The sequence below is a fragment of the Triticum aestivum genome, chromosome 5A, assembly GCF_018294505.1.
Source record: "Triticum aestivum cultivar Chinese Spring chromosome 5A, IWGSC CS RefSeq v2.1, whole genome shotgun sequence".
In the NCBI taxonomy this organism is placed as follows: Eukaryota; Viridiplantae; Streptophyta; class Magnoliopsida; order Poales; family Poaceae; genus Triticum; species Triticum aestivum.
The window spans coordinates 573946045-573959870 of NC_057806.1; the positions used below are offsets into that span (position 1 = coordinate 573946045).

The window sequence follows — 13826 nt, forward strand, 5'->3', positions numbered from 1 at the left end:
TGCCTCTGTCTTGGGTGTGCTAGCACGAAACTGTGTGTTTGCTCTGTTCGTTTCCGCGGAGGACAAAATATGTGTTTCACGTCACCGGCCATTGTACAGTTTCCTGTCACGTACCAGCACTATACTGGTCGTTGATTGACCGGAGTAAACAGTCCGTTCAGACGCATGCACATGGTGAAGCAGGAAGAAGATATTTCAGACCCCGGAGGCGGAGGACTCCCAAATCCATGGCCGCCGAGGGAAACCCGGACGAAAAATGTGCCGTCGACACATGCCCCTGATAGCAACCGCGTGCTGCAGTGCAGCGCATCGGCAACACTGACGCGCGAGTCCAAGGCCATCATGCAAAATATAAAACGACAATTAGTTATAATCCGAGCGCGATAAAGTGGTCCAAGGCCGATCCGGATAAAATAGAACGAAATGTTTTCTTTTCTTTTTCTTTTATTTCATTCCGATCCCGACGCGGAATGTACCGTGGCTTGATCCATCCGGCCATGGAAAACGACCGGCGAGACAGGAGCAGCAGATTTAACATGCAGAGCACGGCACGCGCCCGCCCGCCCCGGCGGCGAATGGGCGGGCGGCACGTGCCCCCAGCCCACGCCGTCAGCCGCTGGTCCAGGGCGCCACCTCACCGCCCGGCGGCCAGTCGGGCGCCACACGCGTCCCGGCAGCTTTTCTCCACGACATACAAATGGGAGGGAAAGCATGTTTCCAAGTGTAGCACTACAACAGTGACGTCGTCGTCGTCGTAGGGCGGGCGGCCGCAGCAACAGAGGCGGACGCGGGCTGCGCTTTGCCGTTTTTGGGCGCTGCTCGACGCCCATCTGTCTGGTAGCAGCGAGGCTCAGGGAAAAGGCCGTGTCGGTTTCAATTTGACCGGGCTCGATCGCGGGAATATTTTACGGGCGCGCCAATCCCCGCGCGACGCGTGTGCTGTCACGTCCTTCTCAGGGTCGGCATCATGCATGGCAAACGGGCATGCCTTCCTATGTCGGCCTTGCTCAGATTTTAGGTTCGGCCCCTTGAAAATTGTCTATCTGATTGATTAGGAAGCTTCGCCTAATTAGGCGCGTCTAATTGCGGACGCGTCCCGCTCTGTTGTGCAGGAACGTGGTTTGTTGTCGAATGGCGGTCCACACGTATACATGCATTTTCATTTCTTTCCCGACTTGTACACAAAAGATTGGAAATGGAAATTTATATACTTTTTTTTGAACATGGTAGTACGTACGATTTTCACTATGATTTTATAAGTGGGTTTATATTTTTTTTGCAGGGCCGTGTTGTGTTTAGTAGTACTCCCTCCATTCTTAAATATAAGTTTTGTAGAGATTTCACTACAAACCACATACGAATGTATGTAGATGCATTTTAGAGTGTAGATTCACTAATTTTGCTCCGTATATGGTTCATAGTGGAATCTCTTCAAAGACTTATATTTAGAAACGGATGGAGTATTGATAGAATGCTTTGGATCGGGACGGTTAGATCAATCCGGTAACCTACCTTCTGCCTTCCCTTGCGAGCTTGAACAAGCAGCCATGGTGATGTTGTGGCGGCTGTGATGGCAGCGAGATGGCGGCGGTGGTGTGCTTCCCGTGAGCACCGCGCTAAACCTAGATCGGTAGGGTGTGTCGGTGGGGGTTGTGGCAGCAATTGACCTCGTGAAACATGCCTCGGCCCCCACCTCTGTTTATATAGTGCGGGTCACAGGGGCCCACCAACCATGGTTTGGTTGGGAGCCCCCGATCAGGGCGCGAGTCAGGGGCCCGTTCGACCCGTTGGGTTCGAACGGGAGAGAGATCAACCTAACATTCTCCCCCTTGATCTCAACTTTACTTTTAACTTTATATTTTCTAATTTATTTGTTTCATTACATATTGGTACATAGAGCATGTTTCATCGTCACAGCTTAATTACCGATAGAATCATACAGCTACAACATACGTTATGTTCAGAAGCAAATTCTGTTCCTTTTGGGCCTATCCAGAAATCATAAGGCTTTCCCTTAAGCCCATGCCCGCTAAGTGTTCCTTGAACATATTGGGTGGTAAGCCTTTCGTTAGCGGATCCGCAAGCATATCCTTTGTCCTTATATACTCGAGACTTATAGTTTGATCCTAGATTTTATCTTTCACAACATAATACCTTATTTCTATTGTTTTGGCAGCATTACTCGACTTGTTGTTGTGAGCGTAAAATACTGCGGGTTGGTTGTCGCAGTACATCTTTAGTGGTTTGTGAATACAATCTGCCACTTTCAAGTCGGGTACAAATTTCTTTAGCCATATCGCGTGCCCCGTGGCTTCGAAGCATGCTATGAATTCTGCATACATCGTGGATGATGCAACTATCGACTGTTTGGAGCTTTTCCACGAAATAGCTCCCCCAGCGAGAGTGAAGACGTATCCTGACGTGGATTTTCTATCATCTCTGTCCCCCGCAAAATCTGCGTCTGAATACCCTTTTATCTCTAGGGAATCACTTCTCCTGTATATTAGCATGTAGTCCTTCGTGCCTTGCGCATAACGCAATGCTTTCTTTACCATCTTCCAGTGCTCTATGCCTGGATTCTCTTGATATCTACCGAGTACCCCGGTGATAAAAGCTAAGTCAGGGCGAGTGCACACTTGTGCATACTGTAAGCTGCCAACTGCCGAAGCATATGGTACTGCTTTCATTTGATCGATCTCGTACTGGTTCTTGGGACATTGGAATTTCCCAAAACTATCGCCCTTGACTATAGGAGCAGGTGTGGCTTTACTCGCATGCATATTATACTTTTTAAGAACCTTTTCTAAATATGCTTTCTGCGATAGTCCTAAGACTCCATTGTTCCTATCTCGGTGAATTTCTATGCCCAAAACATATGATGCTTCACCAAGATCTGTTATGTCAAAATTTGAGGATAAGTATTTCTTTGTTTCTTGTAGTAGACTAACATCACTGCTAGCAAGCAGGATATCATCCACATACAAGATTAGGAAAATATATTTCCCATTTTTAAACTTTGCATAAATGCAATTATCCTCAATATTTTCTTTAAATCCAAAACTTTTAATCGTTTGATTAAACTTTAGATACCACTGCCGAGAGGCTTGTCTTAATCCATAAATGGATTTCTTCAGGCGGCATCCCATATTTTCCTTGCCTTCCATGATAAAACCCTTGGGTTGTTTCATGTAGACATTTTCTTTTAAATCACCATTCAGAAATGCCGTCTTAACATCCATTTGATGTAACTCTAAATCAAAATGAGCAACTAATGCCATTATGATTCTGAAGGAATCCTTACATGAGACTGGAGAAAATGTCTCATTGTAATCTATCCCTTCTCTTTGTGTAAATCCTTTTGCCACGAGTCGTGCTTTATACTTTTCTATATTCCCTTTAGAGTCATACTTAATTTTGTAGACCCATTTACAGCCTACTGTTTTGGCTCCTTTAGGAATTTCCTCTAAGTCCCAAACATCTTTGGAACTCATCGATTTCATCTCGTCTTCCATTGCCTTCATCCACTTCGATGAATGAGGGCTTCTCATGGCTTCTTCATATGAGGTGGGATCTTTTTCCATATGAACCATTTCTGTGTTATAAACTTTAAAGTCAGTAGAAATAGCTGACTTTCTTGGTCTTGTAGACCTTCTAAGGGCCTCAGTTTCTGGCACATTCTGTGCCTCAACTTCTGGCACTTCTTCTAAAATTTGCTGTTGCACCTCCCTTTCATGCTCAACAACGGGTTCAGTCGGCTCCTGACGGACAGGTTCCGGGTCTACTCCCATAGTTGTCATGGGTGGAGTTGCAACTGGTAGTGAGAAAAATGGCTCCTGAATCATCGGATTAGGTGCATGCACCCTCTTCTCCTCAAGATCAATTTTCCGAGCTACCAAGCTCCCCCTCATTATTTCGTCCTCTAAGAAGACTGCATGTCTCGTTTCTACAAACTTTGTATATCTGTCTGGGCAGTAGAAACGAAAACCTTTTGATCTGTCTGGATAGCCAATGAGGTGGCAACTTACTGTTTGGGGATCTAACTTTGCAATATTTGAAGTGAACATTTTGGCCTCAGCAGGGCACCCCCACACCCTGAAGTGTTGTAGGGAGGGCACCCTTCCTGTCCATAACTCGTACGGTGTTTTGGGCACCGACTTGCTTGGTACTCTATTGAGAATGTGAATGGCGGTTTTAAGCGCCTCCATCCATAATCTCAATGGCAAGTTGGAATAACTCATCATGATGTGCACCATATCCATAAGTGTACGGTAGCACCTTTCAACTACTCCATTCTTTTCTCCCAGAGTGGGATACATTAAAAGCACATGAGTTATCATATCTTTCTCTTGCTATAATTTCTCCCGCCATATGGGATTGTTGACATAATATTATGTCAGCTTTACCCCGTTACGCACGTATTTTCCCAAACTTTTCCCTCCATGCAAGTTTTATCATAATCATCTTTTCCCGCCATGCGGGTAATTCCCATAAGGGGACATTAATGCCATAATTGGCTCTTTTGACTGAATATTCAATCATCAAATTTAGGAATAAATTCGAATGCTCTTTGACACACATGCTTGGTCCGACGTTGGTCAAATTAAACACGCATGTTGCTTGTTTCATCTCAAATCATGTTGACTAAAAAATCTTCTTCATAGAGAGTACATGAAAGACATTCATCAACCAAGACTCTCAATGATATATCTCTTTTCTTTTGATGCCATTCTTTAGAGAGAACATACTCCCTCACGTTATGACATCTTTCGGGTCACAAGTACCCAGCCATTCGCTTTCACGAATGAAAGCGTGGAAAACTTTTAGTCTGAGAAAACATAGCCAATAATCAACAATAATGGGCATAAAAATAACCCTATGTTGATCTGGTTAAAAGAAATGCACATTAAACTTTTGAAACTTTCTTTTATATTATAAATCACTGTTGTGGCAGAATTAGAATAACACATCATCCTTCTACATTAATTCCATATCACCGTTGGGCGGAAATGGAAATAATGCGTATAACTTATAAACAATGTGATGATAGTATTTCTATTAAACAACTTTGCTAAGAATTAATCATCATCATCAACTTTATTGCAGCGGGAACAAGGAATATACATTTCTCTAGTTCAAGAGCATTTCTTGATCTTTATCCGTTCTCTAAAAATTGATCACTTTGATACAAAATTTATCAAAGATTTAAACTTTGAACATAAGACTCACAGAATTATAGCATTGTTATCATCAACGTTGGTCAGAAAATAACAATACCATATTTTAACTTTAAACAAATATCTTTCTTTTGTCATAGCAAAAACTATCTGCATCTTATTTCACCCATAGGGGAAAAACATTGCTAAGAACATTTCTTTCAATTAAAATTTTCCGTTGGTTCCAATTTAATTGGATGATAAAACTTTTACTTTGCAACAGAAGCTTTACAATATTCTATTCAAAAACAATTCTGTACTCTTTTACTCTCTAAGCAATTTTAACCGGTTGGTTCAAAAATGCATTAGAGAAGCAACATTTTAATCTTTTACTTTAGTTCTATTCACTTTTAAAAGAGCACTTTTATTTTCAATAATAAAACATGATCATGTTATTAACAACGTTGGTCGTAAAAATAACATAATCATTTCATTTCAATAATTACTTTAATATGCTCTTTAAATATAATTCTATCTAAACTTTTATTTTCTTTGTAAAAGAGCACTATTAATTATTTACGCAACGGAAAAACTTGAATAAAAAATTCATGAACTTTTTAATCTTTACAGTAACTTTTCTTTGACCAAAAAAAATTTCATGAACTTAATTATTTTCTTTGTAAAATTCATGAACATTTCTTTTTCTGAAAATTTTCTATTTTAATTTATCAGAAACTTTTCTGTGTACTTTTCGGTTCTCTAAACAAAATTTCGTTGGATGATTTTGAATAGGAAAACTATTTGAAAAACTGCCCAAAAACTGGACTAAAACTATTAAAACAAAATTAGACGTCAGCTCTAGCCGGCCTCGGCCTGGCGCGGGAGGCCCGCAGCGGCCCACGGCCTGCTCCCCCGCGCGCTCGCGCGAGCCTAGTCTGGCCTCGGCCTGGGCCGCTGGCCTTGGCCCAGCGCAGCCTCCTCTTTTGGCCCAAAAGGCCCGCAGCCGCCCGCCTGCTCTCTCCTGGCCGTCGGATGAGATCCGACGGTCCAGCGCGCCTGTAGCCCAAGCAAAAACGGTGCCCAGCGCCTGCGGGGGAAAACCTAATCCATTCTCCCCCCCCCCCGCGCCGCTCTTCTCTCGCTCTGAGCCGTGGCGCTCGACGACGGCCGGCCGGTCACCGCGCCGCGCCGGTCGCCGGCGACGGCGGCGAAAAGCCACTGCGCGCCACTGCGCCGCGCTTCGCCTTCCTTCCTTTCCCGCGGCAGAGAGACAGGGTCGGACTTGCGCCCTCCTCTTCTCACCTTCGAGCCCGCCTATGTTTCTCTCTGTGATGCAGCGGGGTTGGGGCTCCACCAGCCGTCGGCGGCGACGACGCGCCACCGCGTCGCGTGAGCACCCTTTCCCCTTCCCTTCTTTTCTTTCTCCTGCCACCTATAGCTCCAACATGAGAGAGAAAGGCACGCGGCTGCGCCCCCTCTCACCCCCCTGTTTTCTGTGGTCGTCGGCGTCGGAGCAACCGGTGGTTTTGCCGTTGCCATTCCCTTCGCCGGCTGCGCGTTCCCCTCTGTGGTGAGCGCGCCGCCGTTGAACGGATCGGCCGCGGTGCACTTTGCCCCTTTCAGGGGTTGGTTCTTCGTCCCTGCACCTCAGCTTGCCGATGCGTGTGGGGATCGAGAGGAACAGGCACGGCCATGATGGTGGCGCACTTTGCCGGCGAGGCCCGAGGCCATACTCCGGTCAACTTTTGGGTTTTTTTTTGTTTGCTTTTCTCTGCCCTGCTATGGATCTTTGGGGGAAGGATGATACTTTTGCTTTGAATTCTTTCTATCGAAAAGGTCTAACCCGATCTGGCTCTGAGACCATTGATAGAATGCTTTGGATCGGGACGGTTAGATCAATCCGGTAACCTACCTTCTGCCTTCCCTTGCGAGCTTGAACCAGCAGCCATGATGATGTTGTGGCGGCTGTGATGGCAGTGAGATGGCGGCGGTGGTGTGCTTCTCGTGAGCACCGCGCTAACCCTAGATCGGTAGGGTGTGTCGGTGGGGGTTGTGGCAACGATTGACCTCGTGAAACATGCCTCGGACCCCACCTCTGTTTATATAGCGCGGGTCACAGGGGCCCATCAACCATGGTTTGGTTGGGCGCCCCTGATCAAGGCGCGAGTCAGGGGCCCATTCGACCCGTTGGGTTCGAACGGGAGAGAGATCAACCTAACAAGTATATCACAACTCCACCGCTGACCCTCAAATCGAACACCGTATCCGTCCGCGAACCTATGGGGGTCAGTCTCCGGACAATGATGCGATAGCACGCCATCTAACCATGCCTACATACATATCAAATCGGATTTTAACAAATCGCAAGAGATTACATGCAAGCTGGATGATTTTCATCTAAACTGAAGCACATTCAATTTACATTTTCGACATATTTCATTGAAAAAGCGATCGAACCTAAGTCTACTCTAAATCTATGACGGCGGCCGTCTTCCAAGTCCTTGTTACCATCCAGTGTTGGCCGTGCCCATGTCCGGTGCAGATGAGACCCACGAAGTGAATGTCCGATCGCTAGCGAGGAAGAATAGGGCACAGATCGGCCCACTTGGGACTCGGGGCCCCACCGCCTCCCACGCACTACTCCTCGTCGGAGTCCATTGCTTGTTCACCGCCTCCCATGCACTATTTATGTATATGCATGCAACCATGTCCCCCATTTCACACCGTGAGATTGTCCAGTCACATGCTTACGATTGGTCGGAATGAAGAGAGAGAAAAAAGAAAGAATGAAGAAAGAGAAAAATGGTCCGAGGTGGCCTACAGGGTAGGCTGACTAGGCATGTCCGTGAGCCCTCATATCCTCCCTAGATATGGGTTGGATATGAGGGGGGGGATTACAGGGAGGGGGCTGGAGATGAGGATTTGCGAATAGTTTGGGCATATGGGGACAAAGTGGGGGAGGGGGCAGGGGTAGGGGTGGATTAGCGAGCTGCTCGACTCGTTAAGCTTAACGAGCAGAAAACCTTGCTAGGCTCTGTTCATTAGAAGCTCGATAAGCTCGTGAGCGCTTACGGGCTCTCGTTAACATACTACGATGTGTTCCCTTCTACGAGATGAGAGTGCATGTGTGGTTTTGACAAAAGAAGATGGTGACTACATGAGTATGTGCACTAGTGTTCTACCTCCTATGGTCTAGGTTGGGTCGATTAGATGTGAGACATGCTACAAAAATGTTGTGACGAAGACGAAAATATGTATTGTGATGTACTAACGAGCTTAATGTGCTGCTCTTGAAACTTGTTAGTTTTTTCGTTGAACTCGTTTAGCTTAATGAGCTGAAATTGTTAATCGGCTCTGATCATTATGAAGCGAGCTTCGAGCCTAACAAGCCGAACACAGGCCTCATCCTGGATGGACTCCAGGATGGCCTCCACACAGGCCTCGTCCTAGATGGACTCTAGGATGGCCAGCTGCTCCGCCATCTCAGCCGCTTGTGCAACCGTGAACTCCGCCTCCGCATCCTCCATGTTGAAGCTCGGAGCTGGCGCCATCTCCGGCTGCTCCTCTTCCTCCCTCCCTCCTCTGGCTCCTCCTTCTCCTCCTCCTCTGGCGAGTCCGGAGGCAGGCCGGCAGCGATGCGGGTGGCGCGCCTCGCCCGGATCTCTTGCTCAATCTGGAACCGGCGCTCTGGCGTGAGCATAGCATGCATGGTCTTCTTTTGCCGAATCATGACGAAACCGAAGGGCGTGGGAAGAGCGGCGAAGCGGGAGAGAGGAGGATGGGCTCAGGCTGACGGCGCAAAGAGGGATGAGGTGAATGTGGCTAGGGTTAGGGGGCGCCGACCGGCTTAAAAAGCTTGATTTGGCCTCAGCGGCGAGCCAGAGCGGTGCCACGCAGCGTTCACGAGCCCTACTGGAGGAAACGGCTGTCGGACCGCTATGTTGGTGTAGCAAATGCTGATTGGTTATTTTTATAAACTTGAGCAGATTCAACATGGTTATTAAAGAAAAAAAAACACGTGAGGATATATTTTGATGGAAGATCGGAGAACATGACATACTTGCACGTGGTTATATGCCTATCTAAAAAAATAAAAATATCGCGGGAGGTACTCCACTGGAGCGTCGGCCCGAGAGTGATCCACGCCGCCGTGCACGCTGTTGTTTTCCACCACGCCGACCGCGTCGTCCACCAACCATTCTCCGACAGAGCATGCACGCTTAACCACCTTGCAAAGCGAAGTCCGCGTACTCTACACTCTGTTGTACACTACTGTACAGAGCTGAGCAAGCCCCACGAAAGTGAAGCCATCACGTATGCATGCTTCGAATCGAAAGAAAAATGAAACAAAAACCAACTTATCATTTTCGTACTAGCTACAGTTCGCGCTCACTTGGGCACTGGTCGCTGCTAGTACTCGTTAGTCAAAGACACTGTCGAGCCCGCGCGGCCCACCGTGCGGCAGTGGAAACAGAACCACCGGGCGGTCGGGGTGCACCGACCAAATCACCGTTGGCCGGCTCACTCACTCACTCACTCACCAGTGGATGCCAGTGTGAAAGCAAGATAAGGTCATGTGAAACGTGCAGTGCGAGTACTAGGAAGTAGAGAGGCCGGCCGGCAGCGAGCCGCCCAGCCGTGGCCGTGCCAAATGGGGCGCATGTGGGGTGTCAAGAGGGGCGGGGGGCATGGCATGGCCGCGGCGTGGGATGGGTGGCCGCTCTGCCGCTGCGGCTGCGTGCGTCCATCTCGGCTCCGGGCCACGGGTGACCACCTCCTCCGGGCACGCAGCAGAAGCGAACAAGCGCCCGACGGCGTACGTGGCGCGTTCACGCGCCCGTAGGGGCATGGGGGGCCGATGGTAGAAGACGCTGCCGGGCGCGGCCTGGGTCGCCCGCTCGGCCATGCCGGGGACCATGTGGGCGCGCGCGGGCGGCACCTGAGCCCACCACCCCGCGCTTGTCCCCTCCCCGCCGCTCCGCCGTCCCTTGATACTTGGAACCACCGTGCCGTGCCGGGGTTAATTAAGCCACGATTATATTTGTTATACGATCTAAGTAAAACGTGTCTCTGTTCGGCATACGGATGCTGGCTGATCCCCCTGGCATAGCCTCCGTTACACCGGGGAAATGATGCTCCGGTCGAGACAATTCAGCCGACCAGGCGCAATTGACGAGCGTGGTGCCGCCAAAGGGGCAGCAAATTAGGGCCTCCGCGGTCTGATTTGCCCAACTGTCCCCGGACGGACGATACACAAGGCCACACCGCGCGCCCTTGTCGCAGATGCTGAGCCTCGCTGTACGCTGCAGGCGCGATCGTCGACGGCGGATGGTCGGGGTACCCTGCGTGCTACATCAACGGGGATACTGTTTAATTATGCTGCTAATGGTGCTGCTACCGGAGCTGAGGGAAAAATATCTGCTGATGGCACCGCGCTGTCCTCCAAGCAAGCAAAGGAAGGGATAGGGCACATGGAAGAGTCCAAGGTGCAAGTACCAAGGGCAGAGAAAACAAGAGCCTCCGAATTGGCGCGAGGGAGAGAAACTCGATCGTTAGTCGGTACTCGCCCCCTACTGTTACCTGTCGACACATGTTATATGGATTAAAAAAGGGAAGAAAAGCCAGCAAGAAGACGCAGCGGCAGCAGCAAAGTGGGCGCTCGGGGCACGTCCCAGTCACCTCGTCCCCGCTGCCGCCCCCCGCAGCGCACCACGTGGGCGCCCCCCCACTCCCCCCAGTGTGTGCGAGTCCTTGGACTCCCCGTTCAAACCGTCCACCACACTCCCGTCGATCCATCTCTTTTACCAACGCGTATCGGCCTCCCCTGCCCTGCCCGCCCGCTCAAACTCTATATATACGCTCGCCCTCCGACCTCCAGACATCAACCATCCACCGGTCCATCCAGACCTCCTCACTCCCGCACCGCACGCTCTCCCTCTCTCTCTCTCTCGCAACAAAACCCACGCCAATTCCGCCCAAACCCCACCGGAGTCTCGCCGCCGCCGCAGATGCAGACACTCACAGCCTCCACCTCGGTCTCCTCCATACAGCGGCACACGCCGCGCCGCACGGGCCGGTCCGGCTCGCTCAGCTTCTCCGCCCGCGCCGTCAGCTCCCCGCCGCGCGCGCCGGCCCCGTCCCGGTTCGTGCGCGGCGCCGACGCCGCGCCGGCCAAGCCCCTCATTGCCGTCCCCAAGGCGCCCGCCGTGGAGAGGCAGGAGAAGAAGCTCAACTTCTTCCAGCGCGCCGCGGCCACGGCGCTCGACGCCTTCGAGGAGGGCTTCGTGGCCAACGTGCTGGAGCGCCCCCACGGCCTCTCCAGGACGGTCGACCCCGCGGTGCAGATCGCCGGCAACTTCGCGCCCGTCGGGGAGACCCCGCCCGTGCAGGCTCTGCCGGTCACCGGCCGCATCCCCCCTTTCATCAACGGTGTGTACGCCCGGAACGGCGCCAACCCGCACTTCGACCCCGTCGCCGGGCACCACCTGTTCGACGGCGACGGCATGGTGCACGCCCTGCGGATCCGCAACGGCGTCGCCGAGACCTACGCCTCCCGCTTCACCGAGACGGAGCGCCTGCAGCAGGAGCGCGCGCTCGGCCGCCCCATGTTCCCCAAGGCCATCGGCGAGCTCCACGGCCACTCCGGGATCGCGCGCCTTGCTCTGTTCTACGCCCGCGCGGCCTGCGGCCTCATCGACCCCTCGCGCGGCACTGGCGTGGCCAACGCCGGCCTTGTCTACTTCAACGGCCACCTCCTCGCCATGTCCGAGGACGACATCCCGTACCACGTCCGCGTCACCGACGACGGCGATCTCCAGACCGTCGGCCGCTACGACTTCGACGGGCAGCTCGAGTGCCCCATGATCGCGCACCCCAAACTCGACCCCGCCACCGGGGAGCTCCACGCGCTCAGCTACGACGTCATCAAGAAGCCCTACCTCAAGTACTTCTACTTCAAGGCCGACGGCACCAAGTCGGCCGACGTCGAGATCCCGCTGGACCAGCCCACCATGATCCACGACTTCGCCATCACCGAGAATTATGTCGTCGTGCCTGACCATCAGGTGGTGTTCAAGCTGCAAGAGATGCTGCGCGGCGGCTCGCCCGTGGTGCTCGACAAGGAGAAGACGTCCCGCTTCGGTGTGCTGCCAAAGTGCGCGGCGGACGCGTCGGAGATGGTGTGGGTGGACGTGCCGGACTGCTTCTGCTTCCACCTCTGGAACGCGTGGGAGGAGGAGGAGAGCGACGAGGTGGTGGTGATCGGCTCCTGCATGACCCCCGCCGACTCCATCTTCAACGAGTCGGACGAGTGCCTGGAGAGCGTGCTCACGGAGATCCGCCTCAACACCCGCACCGGCGAGTCCACGCGGCGCCCCATCCTGGCGCTGTCGGAGCAGGTGAACCTGGAGGTCGGCATGGTGAACTCCAACCTCCTGGGCCGCAAGACGCGGTACGCCTACCTAGCCGTGGCCGAGCCGTGGCCCAAGGTGTCCGGGTTCGCCAAGGTGGACCTCGCCACGGGGGAGCTCACCAAGTTCGAGTACGGCGAGGGCCGGTTCGGCGGCGAGCCCTGCTTCGTGCCCATGGACCCGGCCGCGTCCCGCGGCGAGGACGACGGGTACATTCTCACCTTCGTTCACGACGAGGCCGCCGGCACCTCGGAGCTCCTTGTGGTCAATGCCGCCGACATGCGGCTGGAGGCGACGATCCAGCTGCCGTCCCGGGTGCCGTACGGCTTCCACGGCACCTTCGTCACCGGCAAGGAGCTCGAATCTCAGGCCTGAGCCGATCGAGCCCCCGCCGCGCTTGCCGCCTCCACGTTTCCCGGAGGACGGCAAGAAGCAGAGGAGGAGATGGAAAGAGGAAGTCGCCAGAGGGAGCCTCGCCTTAGGCATAGGAGATCCCCGGAATCTTCCCTTCCATTCCCCCCTGCGCCTGCAGGTAGCTCACACTAGTACGTAGTTGGTCTCTGTTCATATTCAGTTAGCTCACACTTGCTTCAGTCCACACCAGTGTAATTAAGTAGCGCTTGTAGTAAAACCTAGCTGCCACTCATGGTGGCACATGGGAGTGAGGATTAGAGATAGAGAGAGGAAGAGGGGTCCAGCTCGTAGCTGCTCTGCCGGTGCTTGCTTCTACAGAGCGACCGTAGCTCAGCTGGTGCCCGCTGCTACTTACTGTACAATATATTGTTCTTCATTTTATCACACCACACGGGTTGGTATATGTACAAATATGCTCCGGTTGTTGTCACACACTGTTCAGTGTCGACCGCTGTTGCCTATGCTATGCTTGCCACCACCCGGTTGCTGCTGGTGTTGTTGGCTTATGTCATGCCTCGTGTGTGTACATTTGTTGATATTATGATAATAATGTGGTGATTGTGCTGACTACAGTCTCTTGTCATGTGTTCGCTTAGTATTACTTACTTTCTAGTATGAATCTCTGCTTGTGTGTTTCTTTTGGGGTGCGGTGCAGTGAATAGCAAATATGTAAAACTGAACCTTGCTCGTCTCTCTGCTCTGTCAGTAAAAGATCAAAATCAGATAGATTGATCCATTGCTGCGAGTTACAGTAGTCCAATGTGGAAGAACCGATGTTTTTCTTTGCTTCTAGGCGTTTTGGGTTGAAATGGGGGCTTGTCGTTTGTATTTTTTTCCCACGGCCACCGCC

The 13826-nt window shown here is 51.6% G+C and overlaps 1 protein-coding gene across 1 annotated transcript; it reads left to right on the top strand.

The window, feature by feature from the left end:
- The first annotated feature begins 11042 nt into the window (after positions 1 to 11042).
- On the top strand, positions 11043 to 13406 carry LOC123104904 (9-cis-epoxycarotenoid dioxygenase NCED3, chloroplastic). The gene has a single exon (XM_044526840.1). It carries the CDS (start codon positions 11162 to 11164, stop codon positions 12935 to 12937), a length of 1776 nt encoding a protein of 591 aa, XP_044382775.1. The 5' UTR covers positions 11043 to 11161; the 3' UTR covers positions 12938 to 13406.
- Positions 13407 to 13826: the final 420 nt, after the last annotated feature.

What these genes read in the sequence shown, in the direction of transcription:
- LOC123104904 (XM_044526840.1), top strand. Translation starts at nt 11,162, where the DNA reads ATGCAGACACTCACAGCCTCCACCTCGGTCTCCTCCATACAGCGGCAC.